This window comes from Triturus cristatus, chromosome 11 (genome assembly GCF_964204655.1).
Source record: "Triturus cristatus chromosome 11, aTriCri1.1, whole genome shotgun sequence".
Taxonomy (NCBI): domain Eukaryota; kingdom Metazoa; phylum Chordata; class Amphibia; order Caudata; family Salamandridae; genus Triturus; species Triturus cristatus.
Genome location: NC_140594.1, coordinates 1,034,392,638 through 1,034,407,467, shown reverse-complemented (window position 1 = coordinate 1,034,407,467; position 14,830 = coordinate 1,034,392,638). Strand labels below are relative to the sequence as shown.

The window sequence follows — 14,830 nt, the reverse complement described above, 5'->3', positions numbered from 1 at the left end:
CTCCCCCACATGAGGGGTGGGGTTGGCAGGCTGGCACATCCCCTGACCTTATTTGGGGTTTCCGGCCAGGCTTCCCGCCAGAGTGGCGGCTGCAAGTGGCCTGGGGAAGCTCACAGAGGCGGCATGCCTTTGAAGCTTCCCCCTGTCCATCCTGGGGGAGGAGACCTAGCACCTCGCCCAGGATGTGCATTGTTGCAGGCCCAGGAGAGCAGGGGCTCTCCTACCCAGGGGTCCAGCAACATGTCTGCTGTGTGGCAGCGTAGGCCGCCTCCCAGACCAGACGTGAATTGTAGGTTAGGTTTCAGGGGGCATCTCTAAGACGCCCTCTGTGGTGCTTGGTACATTAAATCCCACACTGGCATCAGTGCGGGTTCAATGTGCTGAGAAGTTTGATACCAAACTTCTCAGTCTTCAGTGTTGCCATTATGGTGCTGTGGAGTTCGTGTTTGACGAGCTCTCAGCACCATGTACTCTTAATGGCAGCACTGCACTTAAAGTGCCCAGGAATGGACCTGGGTACTGTAGGGGCACAGGGCTCCTGCTCCTGTGCCCACACCAGTGGCATAGGGCACCCAGCTAGAGGGGTGGCGGATGTATGCCAGGGTAGTGTAGGTGGTGGGCATGGCACACAGGGATGTGTGCCATGTCGACTGTTTTGTCTTGTACCCAGACACTCAGCCTGCAAGGGCAGTGTGTGTGTGTTAGGGTACAGGGCCTCTAAGGGTGGCACAATGAGTGCTGCAGCCCTTAGAGGCCTTCCCTGGTCAGAAGGTCCTGGGTATCTAGGGTACCATTTACCTGGGGCTGACATGTGGCCAAGGTTTGTCAATTAGGGTTTAAGGTTTTTAGGGAAGGAACATAGGCCCTGGGCACCTGATTGGCAGGAGTCCAGGGCACACTCAGTCAAAGTACATTCAGCAAAAAGTGGGGGGCATACCATGCAAGAAAGATAGCACTTTCTCACACCGTGCTCTACAAATCGGAGTATTTATTTATCAGAATCTGGTAATTTATGAAGAATCTACATAATAGGGGGGGGGGGGGGGGGGTAGATGCAAGTTATGCACAACTGCGCTGCCCCAGCGTGAAGGCCCTTATCTTCATCACATCCCACACAACATACTGGGGTCGTGAACAGAAGCACTCTGATGACCAGCCCCATCTGTGGAAAGGTCCTCAATCTACACAGCGGCCCCCACCTGACATACAGGGGTTGTTAACAGCAGCACTCCGGCAGATGGTCCGATCGGTGCAATGATCCTCAATCTTCACAGCAGCTTCCAAAATCTTACACTCTGCTTCAGGGATCCAAACAGAATTTCCATGGACCTCACACCCTCAATGAGCTCTCCACCTCTTCTGGTCCCGGCAGGCAGGCCGATGCTAGTGCTCCAGGTTCCAGGATGAGTGGTTTAAATTCTCATGCCTGATGCTCCCTCACCTAGTAGGAAAACTAGCATCCTAGAATAGTTTTGAAGTGCACAAGAGAGCCTGGCTCTCCCTTCCTCTAGTGTGCATGTCCCACCCAGCTATCCAGAGTACAGGTAATTCACACATCTGTCTGGGATAGCTCCTCTACCTTCACATGGATCTACAAGGCCCTGGACTTCCAATATGGAGCACACAGGACTCCATGTACTGACTATACACAGGAACACATACATTACATCATGTACATGGGCGCTGCACAGACTGCATGCTAACAATCTACACCACGGATGACTTAGTTACACAGCAGCTGACGTTTACATGAGTGGGCCAGTAGGCCTCATTCCAGTGATACTGATAAAAAGGTTTGTTCACGCTAATGATCTCAGTCTCACGCACACAAAAAAAAAACAATTAAAAAAGAAGATGTGCATGTCCATTATAATGCAGGGGTATTTGCAATGCCAACAGTACCTATAGTCATTCCTTGTATAGGCAAGTGCATATAACTCTTTCGGTCATTAAAACCTGTAGTAGCGTGATACAGGGCCTATCATCTATGGAGTTCCACAATGCTTCCAATTCATACATGGTCCTCGGGACAGTAGAGAGACTTCAAGGTATCCTCACTTCACCCCTCGCCTCCCCAAGGAAGCAGCTCTGTTTATCAAATGCAGGTTTCACCATAAGCCTCCACAGGAGACAACCTCTACTACTCATCCCAGCGTTCTTGGTTTTCACTGGAAGATCCTGACCTCCCCAAGGTGAGCTAGCACACTGGCTCTGCAAAATATTCTCGGACTGACTGTTTATGGGGGGAGAGAAGAGCATGGGGGCTCACTACGCAGGCACTTGCAGGAATACACCTGTCACACTCCCTCTTGTTCTTTACCAATGGGTTCATCCCAACCCAGGGAATGAGTTAAGAAGTATAACAATTCAGCTGTTACCAGGAGCACCAGTGGACCACCACTGTCTTGGTCCCCCGCTAACTTAGACCCAGATAAAAATGTAAAAGAAAAACATACATTAAGTGAACGGAAGAACCATTCAGCACTCAGGCAGCCAAGTTGATAGTTTAAACAAATGAAAGAAAAACACGTGTATGCGGAAGACAACTTTGATGTAAAAAAGCAAATCATTTAACAGAGAATTATAGGACTAATACAAGAAACTGAAATATTGGAACAATATATCTATGGTAATATAACAGACAGATTATAAATAGGGAAAGAAAATTCTGAAACATCTGGGAAACGGAGCAGACTGTGTACGAAATATCTGAATGACCGGTATAACCATATTTGAGAAGGAATATATTCAATTCAAAATGGAAATCGTGCTATAAATTGGGTGTATTACTTTGTATTTTATGTTGATGTAGTTACAGTTGCATTTACAGAATAAGTGAGAACGGTTAGCAAGACATAAAAGGATCAGTATACTTATTTTGTTTCAATAGAGCTACACCAAGAGATTTTAATCATGGAGCAATAATAAAGAATATTTTGTAGATCTTATTAGATAACGAAAGGGCAATACCTGAAGGAGGTAACTCCTGTTAAACGTATTGGAAATTATCATTAGCCGATTCTGATTAACGTACTTCAATATGATGTAAAGTAATAATTAAAGTGAATCACAACCTTAACAATAGTTGAGACAAGAAGAGAAGAGACGTGCTCTTTTAGTTATTTAAATGGGACCTGCATTTTAATTTTCAATGCCAGTTGTTACACTCTTAAGAAGTTACTATTGGTTCAAGTCCCATACTGGTGGAATAATCAGTATGGAGGCAAGCAGTATTTTGCAGACTGTTTGGGAAAGAGAACCAGTAATTATTGCTGTTCTCAAGTTAAAAAAAAAAAAAGGTGGACAATAGAGGTACATTTCTCCTAGGTATGCATTGTTCATAATATCATAGCCTCTCCTTTTGTGCTTGCCTGGTGCAAAAAGATCCAATACCAACATAGAGAAAAAATGGGCAATGGGAGAGAAGGCCTGGGTAAATGTCAATACAAAATAAATAAGTGTGACCCATTAAAAAACAGAGGAAAGGACAGCAAGCCATAAACAAGTGATTAGGTGGGACATTTTCACCAGTAGTCTTCCTCCCTAAGATAATCTAAATGTACCGCTGGATAGCTGAAGTCAAACAAATGTAAGGTGCCAGACAGTGAGCTCAGGTACACACTATTTCCTAGATGTGACCGCCACTCCAGAACTTTACTTACTCTCCTGCTGTCAGACTTCACCATAGGAAACCATCTGAGGCCTTAGTGTTGCACACATGCACACCATCAGGGTTGTCCTCAGTCTAGACAGCCAACATTCACACCTGCTTCATACAATCATTCTGGCATAGACCACAATCTGCAATTGACCTCTCTGACCGGGTTTGAGACAACTCCTTCACCTTGAGTGAGCGAGTTTGTGTGTGTGTTTATGTGTGTGTGTCTGTGAGTGAGTGAGATTTAGGGGCAGATGCTAGACATGCAGAGGCATGAGGGGCTGGTGCAAACAAAATCTCTCCTACAACCATCTACACATCCTCTCACCATGGCAGTATGCACATAATTACTGGTCAATCATGTCGCTGAAAATCGTGATTTTACTTGATGACCAGTAGTGTGAAAAAATCTCTTAAGCAATGAGAATGGTCACCATATGTTTCCGTAGATACCATTTTCAACATTTCTACAGCTCTACGAACTCTAAGATAGTAAAAGCTATGGGCGGGTTCTAAAATTAAGGAAGACTGACACACATCATAGATGGTGGAGCAGTAACTGAAAGGTCGTAACTGTTTCTTGAAGTTCTTAAGATGATTATTAATTGAAGATGCTAACAAATTAAAGTAGCAGAGACCAGAAAGAAAAAAAGAAATGTCTCCAGGTGTATACTAACTTTGAGAACAGACAACAGCTCAGTCTCCTGGAAGCAGACTAATTTACTTTCAGCATTGTGTGTGGATTACAAATACTTGTCATCCAGTCTAGATGGCTTTATAAAAAGAAAAAAAACGTTTTAAGTGCAGGGGCTTCGCTTCTTCACTGAAGATGCAAGTGGATAGAATAAAAATGTCACAAGCAAAAGCAAACCAAGTATGTTTGGGAAAATGGCAATTTTCACAACTTTTTTGTTTATGAAGGAAAAGCTACTGAACCGCCTAATTTCAAAAGCAACAAAAGGACAAACAATGAAAGCAATGGAACCATAATGGAAGGAGTAATGTTGATGCCCAACATACACCTGATGCCTTTACATAAAGCTGAAGATTTCTGTGAAAGTTAATTTCCTAGCTAAATTCTAAGAAACAGGATTCCATAATACAGTTGGTGAACATGCACCACTGTGTGTTTATCACTGGTGGGTCTATGACAGCCTATAGAAATAAACTGACCTAAAATGGATGAGGAATTTTAATTGCATATCAAAGTTCAGGAATATTGGTTTACCACAGAAACAATCATCATGTATTTGATGTTAAGCAACCTACCTGCTACTGTGGTGAAAACAACGGCAAAAATAATTTACTGAGCGTGCAGTATCCATAATTTACGAGGCAATATATTGTGAAGTAAAAAGTTTGACGCATTAGCAAATAACTCCATTATCATGCCTGAAAGAAATGTCAAAGCTCAACACTAATGACATTTATTTGCATTTTACGAAAAGCCCCTCTAAAATCATATACTTACTCGTCGTCTGGAGTGAGCTGTACTGGTTCATTTGTGAACTGGGCATCAAAGTTGTCCAATCCAAATTCTCCACAGATATTTGGTTTAAAAGGTGGAACAATCTGCTTTTGCTCCATCTAAAAGAAATGTTTTCCAAGGAAAAAAAGTCACATCTAGCATACAAGTAAAAACAAAATTTTTAGAAAAAGCAAATAAATCGTGGAATCACTTATAAGTATTTCATGAAGTTTAAGGTATGGTCCCCGAATAGCTAACATGCAAACATATTACAGTGGGGAAGTATTATGCAGAGTCATGAATATTTTAACAATATTAACACAGGTCTACATCTTGCAGAACAGACGCTGATCAACTATTCTCCAGCAAAAACAAATACAAGTACTCAATAATAAATTTCACACGTGCACTGAATGGTTACATAATTGGTTTAATGGACTAGTAATTGTTTCTAGAACTCCTGGATAAACAGCTAGCTCACAACTACTATCAACAGCTAGCTCATAACTTCAATGTGGAAAGAATAAAAACGATTCTTGTCCATCTTTGTAGTTCTCCAGCATAGATAACTTTTATGTAATTCCTAGGCTTCATAAAGTGCACCTCACCATAATCCATGTTTACATTCAAATTTCAGTTTCACCTTGTGAACCACTTTGCTTTGTAACTCTAACCCACTGTGTGGATGGGTGTTTAAACCCTAGACAAATTCGTCATCTCAGATTCTTTCATGCAGGTGGTTGCACCTACATGCACCCAGCTTCCGAAGGAGGTTGGGATGGTCGTATGTGAATCTGACCATTACATCAGAGCTAGAGAGCTTTAGGCAACATTTTTCTCCAGCACTATGTTTCAATTACCACATGGTTATTTAGCAAAGAATACAAGTGTTTACCAAAGAGGAGGGAGTGAAGCAGCTTACAAATAAAAAAATAATCTTGAGAACACTACCTCATTGTGGTTTCTGCCCTTGCAGACCACCAAGCGTCAGTGCTTTGTGAAGGTGGGCATCAACCTCTACGTTTCTGTTTTAGTGGTCTTGAAACAATGTCTGGAGTAGAAACAGGGTAAGCACTAGTCTGCCTCCAGTCAAATCTACCATCCTGTGGACTGACATTTTCAAGTTTGTTTTAATTTCATATTACTTGATGCATGCAACATAATGCGCTTTAATGTTCTGCTGTCAAGTGGTTTACTGTTGCATTCAAGCTGGATCAACAGCTGATCTTTCATTCTGAGGTCCATTGCTCTTTCGTAGAACACTTCTCACATTCACACATCTGAAAAGACTGTCTAAGAAAAGGCTTATTATTGGGGGACTATAAACAAGGATACCCCCGATATGCAATTAGGATCTTATTTGTGAAAGGTTCTGATGAGTTCTGATCCTCTTTCTCTCTCAAAATCCTGGAAAAGGTTTGAATGCTATTAAAACTCACAACCTGTTAACCCTTGCACGTGAGATTATAATCAGGAAGATCATCTTTCACAACACTGTTGAACTTAAGCTACCCAAACTTAAGCTACCCGGTGTGCCAGCATTTTAAATGAAGGCAAACCCTAATTCGAAGAAGGTATCCGATGAGGCTTGAAAAGAAACTACTGCCAGTTTTAGGGTTTGACATAGGGTTAAGTGGTAAGATTTCATCTCAAGAGGTCCTTTGCCATGGGAACTCATCATGAGCATTTCTGTGAACCACCCATGTCAAATAGTTTCTGTGAGTGTGATGCACCAAAAATTAATGTAAGCAGCTTGCAATTCTAGGGAATAAATTTCACCTGGCTCGAGCCCCACACCGGCAGCTATTTTAAAAGTATAGGAGGACCATTCTAATGAGACAGCCATCCTTCTACAAAGCACACTTTCACTGGCTTGATATAAGTGAAACTGAAAAAACTGCTGTTCTATTTCCTATAGAGGGCTTGAGCAAATGCTGCCGAAACCGCATCAAAATATGATGCCTTATTTGCATAGAGGGCCATGGAACACCTAATGGCTCTCTTGCAAAAGTGGTCAACAAGATCAAATAACATGTAAGAAATATGCTGAACTCGATCTTGTTCCACCTTTAATTTTTGGAACTGCACTTCAAAATATTCTTTGCTTTTTTTTTTTTTTTTTTTTAACTTTGAGGTATTTGCGCATGTTCTTTGATTTATTTGTATTATCTGTTGAATAACTATGACCAGTAATTTTCGGTGAAGGAGGTTGTTTGAAATATCTAGTACCATCATTTTGGACTTGAATAATTCCTTTTTACATTATGTTGGTTCAAGTCCTGAAAAGACTGTCCTTGTCTAGACAGGGTCTTCATTTTAGCATCAGTGCATGCGCCTGCAAGGCATCCACATTCAGCTCACTCTTGGACCCTTGACCTCAAAAGATCCTGCAATCTATTGCCAAGACAATAGCTAGCCATTCAACTACTATCTTCAATAAAATGTTCAGTCAAGGATATTTCCCTAAAGTCTGGAAAGTAGCTTCCATCTTACCTTTGCTAAAACAAATATGTATCTTAATCCGCTGGACCCAAGCAACGACAGGCCTATATCCCGCCTTCCCTTTCCGTCCAAGATTGTGGAGACTGCAATTAACAAAGAACTCCCTTTCTTTCTGGAAGCTAATATATTGTTGGATCACACACAATATGGTTTCAGGAGCAAACACAGCACAGAGTCTGCTTTGATAACAGCATCAGAAGAACTGAGAGCTATCCTGGATGGAGGTAATCCTGCGGCACTGATTTTGTAAGACCTCTCGGCTGCTTTCGATACGGTCGATAAGTACTGAAAAACAGTATTGATTCTCTGGGAATCAGAGGCTCAGCTCTCACGCTGCCTAAATCTTTTCTATCCGAGAGAGAGCTATTTGTATCTATGGATAATTACACTTCCAGTCAATTGGCTCTTCCCTTGTGGGGTACCCCAGGGCTCTTCACTGAGCCCTACCCTTTTCAACTTGTATATTACACCCCTAGCCAACCTTATCAAATCATTTGGATTTTCAGTGATTAGCTATGCAGATGACACCCAGATCATGGACTTCTTGGTCAAAATCCAGCAGGAATCAGCGGACAAATTTCACAGCTGTATGCAACAGATTAGTTACCGGATGACCAATAATGGTTTAAAATTAAACTCTGGCAAAACTGAACTATTGCTTCTAGGTAACAATACTTCCTTTTGGTTTCCAGACTAGTGGCCATCAGACATGGTGGACTTACCTATTCTGGTCTCCAAAGTAAATAAAATTGGGGATATTATTTGATGATCATTTGTCATTTGATAAGCAAAAATTGCAGTGACCTCATCCTTCAACTTAAAGATTCTGAGAAAGGTTTTCCCTTTTATTCCATTAGAATGAGGAAATTAGTGGTCACTGCCCTCGTCCTCTCAAAGTTGGACTACTACAATGCCAGTTCATTAATTTGCAGCAGCATCTACTTAAGTTACAGATTCTGCAGAATGCTGCAGCATGGCTTTTGGTAGGGATTCCTAAGCATCAATTCGCCTCTCAGGCCCTAGTCCAACTTCACTGGCTATCTGTACACAAACACAGATTTTAAGGCATTATGCATTGCTTTTAAAGCCCTGTATCACATTTGTCCGGTATGTTCCACCCAGATCTCTGAAATCTTCATCAGCTCACAATTTGTTTGTACCCAAATGTAACGGAGCCCGCTGGGGCAGCAGAAGCTTGGTCTATGGCAGCACTAAGCAGTAGAATGCCCGGCCTTTTACATTTGAAGATCTGTGTTTCCCTGTCTTCTTGCAGGAAAAAAACTCAAAACCTGGCGTTTTAATTTTTAGATCAGGTTTCTTTGCTATCTTTTCTCTCCCTTCTGCTGAACCGGCTAGTGCCATGATGCCCTCGGGCAAACGTGCACTTTATAAGGATAATGTCATTTACCCAGTAAACATCTGTTCTTGGCATGTACAGCTGTAGATTCACATGGTTTGAATACTCCTGCCATCTAGTGTTGGGTCCGGATATTTGCAAGTTGTTTTTCTTCGAAGAAGTCTTTCCAGTCACGAGGTAGGTGACTCCTCCTTTCGGTGATAGTGCGCATGGGCATCGACTCCATTGTTCGATTGTTTTCCCGCAGAGGGTGAGAATGGAGTTAGTAAAGGTAGAATAGAGATGTCCATGTGTATGTATGTGAAGTAAGAAAACTGCGACAGGTATAGGTACCCGGGGAGGCAGGTGGGCGCATGTGAATCTACAGCTCTACATGCCTAAAACAGATGCTTACTGGGTAAGTAACATTATCCGTTCGAGGCATGTGAGCTGTAGATCACATGTTTTGCATAGACTATACGGCAGTAATCTCCCAAAGCGGTGACTAACGTGTAGCTGTTGCAGTTGTTTAAAAAGGGTTTTAAGTACTGCCTGGCCTACAATAGCTTGTTGCCTCGCTAACACATCTACACAATAGTGCTTGGTGAATGTGTGCGGTGTAGACCATGTTGCTGCCTTACAGATGTCAGCTAGGGGAATATTTCCTAAGAAAGCCATAGTAGCCCCTATTTTTTGGGTGGAATGCGCTCTAGGGGGTATTGTCAAGGTTCTATTCGCTTTCACATAAAATGTTTGGATACATTTCACGATCCATCTTGCAATGCTCAATTTAGAAATGGGATTGCCTTTGTGTGGTTGCAGAAAAGCAACAAAGAGCTGTTTTGTCTTAAGAAAATCTTTTGTTCTTTCTACATAATATAGTAGAGTTCTTCTAACATCTAGTCTGTGTAGAGCTCGTTCTGCTACAGAATCAGGTTGAGGAAAGAACACGGGTAACTCAACTGATTGATTGATGTGGAAAGCAGAAACCACTTTAGGAAGAAATTTGGGATTGGTTCGAGGAACCACATTGTCTTTGTGAAGTTGAAAGAAAGGCTCTTGTATAGTTAGGGCCTGGAGTTCAGCAACTCTCCTTAAGGAAGTGATTGCAATAAGAAAAGCAACCTTCCATTACAGAAACTGTAGTTGACACTTGCATTGGTTCAAAAGGTGGACCCATTAGCCTCGTAAGGACTATGTTCAAGTTTCATACTGGCGCAGGTTGAACTCTTGGTGGTATTACTCTTTTTAGTCCTTCCATAAAGGCTTTAATCACTGGTACTTTAAATAGAGATAAATGTCTGTTTTGTAAGTATGCAGCTACTGCTGCTAAATGCAATCGAATGGATGTGTATGAAATCAAGATTGCTGTAAATGTAAGAGATAAGAGATGATGTTTTGTGCTGAAGCATCAAGGGAATTCATATTGTTATGGTTACAGTATATAACAAATTGTTTCCACTTTGCTGCATAACATGCCCTAGTAGTAGGTTTCCTAGCCTCCTTTAGAATATTCATACAGTCTGGTGGTAATTGTAAATGACCAAACTCTAGGACTTCAGGAGCCAAATTGCTACGTTAAGTACCTTGGGATTTGGATGTCTGATTTCTCCATGGCTCTGAGTGAGGAGGCTGGAGTTGAGATGCAGCTTTTGGCATGGAACTACCATGCTCTAGCAGGATGGGGAACCAAGGTTGACGTGCCCATGTGGGAGCTATGAGAATGAGTTTGAGGGATGATGGTCTGAGCTTCCAAACTGAGTGGGAGAGGCGGAAAAGCGTAGGCAAATATCCCTGACAGGTTCATCCATAGGGCATTGCCTTTGGAGAGCAGGTGTGGGAACCTGGAGGCGGAGTTTGGGCATTGTGCATTTTGAGCTGTGGGGAACAGGTCTATGTGAGGAAATCCCCATTCCTGAAAGTAGGGAAGAAGAATCTGGGGTTGAAGTTCCCACTCGTGGATTTGCTGTCTGTCTGCTGAGAAGGTCTGCAATTTGATTGATAACTCCTGGAAGATGGTCTGCTAGGAGATAACGTTTTGTGATGTATGGCCCATTTCCATATGGCTTGTGCTAGGCGTGACAGTTGGAGTGTGTGTCCCCTCCCCTGTTTTTGTATATAGTACATAGCTGTCATGTTGTCTGTGCGGACTAAGACAGTTTTACCTATTAGGTGAGTTTGAAAGGCTTTGAGCGCTAGAAACACTGCTAGTAGTTATAGGTAATTTATATGGAGGGTCTTGTACTTTAGAGTCCATAATCCTTGGACTGTGTGACTTTGTAGGTGAGCACCCCAACCAGTGAGGGATGCATTTGCTGTTAGCACTGTCTGTGGAACAGGGTCGAGAAAGGGCCGCCCTTTGGATACATTTTGTGGGTTCCACCACTGCAGAGTGTGATGGGTGCGGCCATCTACTAACACTAGATCGGTCAACTGACCCTGCGACTGGTTCCACTGACTTGTTAAACATTCTTGAAGGGGGTGCATGTGAAGTCTTGCGTAAGGAAAAATTAAGACGCCATAATTCCTAGCAGTTGCATTAATACTTTTGCTGGTAATGATTAATTGGGCTGAAATGGAGTGAGAAGGGACTGAATATTGTGAATCCTGGCTGTATTGATAGAGGCTAGAGCTTTCTGAGCGTCTATCATAGCTCCCAAATAAGTTTGTGTGTTGGAAGGCTGTACATGAGACTTCAACACATTTAATGTAAACCCTAGTTGGTGAAGTAAGTGGATTGTGGTTTGAGTGTGTTGGAGACACATTTGGTAAGTGCTGGCTTTAATGAGCCCGTCATTCAGGTATGGGAAGACATGGATGCGTTGTCTTCTCAGATGAGCTGCAACTACTGCCAGACATTTGGTAAATACCTTGGGAGCAGTAGTGACTCCAAACGGTAGTACTTTGAATTGGTAATGATGACCCGCTATTGGAATGTGGAAATATGTGTCTTAAGTCTAGAGTAGACATAAAATCGGCCTGCTGTGGAAGTGGGAGCACTTGAAGTGTCACCAAGTGGAAATGCTCTGAAAGTATGTAGAGGTTTAGTTCTCTGAGGTCTAGAATAAGTCTCAAGGAGCCGTCCTTTTTGGGGATGAGAAAATACAAGGAGTACACGCCTGTTCCTTGCTGTTGTAATGGCACATGTTCAATGTCTCCACTGGACAGGAGAGATTGGACCTCTTGTTGAAGTAGATGTAAATGTTCTGGTGACATTTTGTGAGAACGTGGTGGAATGTTTGGAGGATTGTAGGTAAGCTCCAGGCAATAACCATGTTGGATAATTCATAACACCCATTTGTTTGTGGTGATAGATTGCCAAATGGGGAAGAGTTGTAGAAGACGTCCCCCGACAGGTGTTAAGTGAACGGGGGGAAGTGTAGGCAAGTCACTGCTTGTTGGGGGAGGGGGAATTGCGTGGTGTAGAACCCCTGCCTCAACATTTGTTGTTGTTGCCTCTGTATCCTCCTCTAAAGAAGCCTCTTGTAGAGGAAGATAGATTGTTGCCTTTGAAGAAGGCGGCAGTATTGTCTGAGGACATTGTTTTTGACCCTCCACGGTCGAATATGCGCCGAAAGGAGCCCCGATTAGAGGGAGACTGCATAGCTACCATGGACTTGGCTACTTCTGTGTCTTTTTTCATTTTTTCTAATGACTTATCTACTTCGGGCGTGAAGAGATGTTCCTTGTCAAAAGGTGTATTTAAAATCGATTGTTGTACTTCAGATTTAAAACCAGAAATCCTCAACCATGCATGTCTTCTTAACACCACACTAGTGTTGATTTCTCTAGCTGCGGTGTCTGCAGCATATAAAGTGCATCGAATTGAGGAATTGGATACGAGTTTCCCTTTCTGGACTAAATCTTGAGCTTTTGCTTTGTGCTCATCTGTGCGGTGTTGTAGCAATTGCTCCAACTCGCGCCAGTGTGCCCCATAATATCTGGCTAGCAGGGCCTGGGTGTTGGCAATGCGCCAATTATTTGCTGCTTGGACGGCTACTCATTTACCGGAGGCGTCAAATAGTTTGGACTCTGTCTGGAAGGGGATCATCTCCTGTAGTCTGTGAATTTGCCACCAAGGAGTCTAGTGTTAACTGTCCTTTAATAAAGACTAGAACTGAGGAAGCAGGTTTGTATTTTTTATCAATTATGGGGGTGAGAATGAGAGCACACACTGGATCTTTAAAGATATAATCGGCATGTCTCATCATACCTCTAAGCATAGGTAGAGTGTGGCTAGCCCTTTGTGTGCTACTATGCGTTTCAAATAGGAAATCTTCCTCTAGAGATTCCTTGTGTAACTGTACCCCATGATTTTCTGCAGCTCTAGCTAGTAACTCTAGATATCCTACATTGTTGTCAGGAGGGGAACGCTTTGCAGTATAAAGATCTGGGTTATCTGTAGGTGAATCCGTGTTATAATCCTTCCAGGGGTCTATTAGTAAAATATTGTCCCCCCATCGCCATCATCATCATCAGGTGGTGGAGAGTTAGTTGGTGTATTCAGTAAATGGTGTAAAGGTGGAGACCTAGGTGTAGGGGAACGTGGTGGAGGGGGGGGGAGGGGTGTACCTACATTCTTCCTCTTCAAAGGAATATGGTAAGGTGTGTCCTCTGACTCAGGTTTGCGTTTTTTAGGTGATTTAGTAGGAACATGTCCTGTATGTGGATTTATATAAAGTACCTTTTGTCTTGGGTCTGATTTGGGTGTTGGGGCGTTGAAAATCGAATCCTGCAGCTTCGGAGGAATAGTTTTAGGTTTAGACGCTTAAGATTTAGGTGCCGGGATAGAATGACTTTTCGGCGCGGAAGGTCGAGGCCGAAGGAGGTTTCACATTTGGTGACAATGATTTCTGCTCCGAATCGGTTTTCGGCTTTGAGCCTGAAAGTTTCGGCTCAGTGCCAATCTTTGGCCGACTTGATCCCAAGCCGGAAGGCTTAGTAACATGTTTGGGTGCCAAGCCAGAGGGCGGGGCACCAGAAACATCTTGTTGGTGCCAACCGTGGCCCAAAGGCGGGGCTGGGACCGAAGCCTTTTGTTTCGGCCAAGTTGGAGTTTGGGCCAAGGGGCGTTCGATCCTCACAGGACCTTGACCTTGTGGCAAGTCTTCTTACATCTCTGAGTCCAATTCTGGAATGGAGACAAGTTCTGCTAGTTCTTCCTCGGCCCCTTGTGTGTCAAATTCTTGCTCCGATTCTTCACCGAAGATGTCCGGTGTGTATTCGATGGTTTGACTTTGCATTTCCCAACCTCGAGCCAGACGATCATGGAGCGTTTTCTTCGATCGGAACGATCTGCACGCGTTGCAGTCGTGTTCGTTGTGCTCCGGAGTCAAGCATAAGTTGCACACTTTGTGCGAGTCGGTGCGCGGATACTTGGCATGGCACAGAGGGCAGAGTTTGAATGGAGTCCGTTCTATCGACTGCGAAGTGGCCCAACGTGGTTAAGCCGGACGGCCTTTCAGAGGATCTTTGATCGAAATAGAGGTTTTCCTCGACTGATACGATACACGGAGAAGTGGGATATGTGTTCGAAACAATACAGACGCGGGTAGTGGATTGTGCACCGAGGGGAACCCGAAGAAACGGTTTACAAGCAAAGCGCAGCAATACACGACGGAACCCGATGACAGAAAACAATGGAGTTGATGCCGATGTGCACTATCACCGAAAGGAGGAGTCACCTACCTCGTGACTGGAAAGATTTTGAAGAAAAACAACTTGCAAGCATACGGACCCAACACTAGATGGCAGGAGTATGCAAAGCATGTGATCTACAGCTCACATGCCTCGAACAACGTATTTTCATTTCACTTCACATGTCAGTATCAGTGGTCTTTGATCTTGAATGTGTGCCATTCCTTTA

General features: G+C 43.2%; 1 protein-coding gene across 2 annotated transcripts in view; it reads right to left on the bottom strand.

The window, feature by feature from the left end:
* Positions 1 to 14,830, bottom strand: part of PRKCI (protein kinase C iota) — a 238,358-nt gene that overhangs the window by 15,172 nt on the left and 208,356 nt on the right. For both annotated transcript variants that reach the window (XM_085635235.1, XM_085635236.1), the window contains one exon: positions 5,130 to 5,245. In XM_085635235.1, coding sequence (XP_085491361.1) covers positions 5,130 to 5,245 — 116 coding nt within the window. The remainder of the gene's footprint in view (positions 1 to 5,129; positions 5,246 to 14,830) is intronic.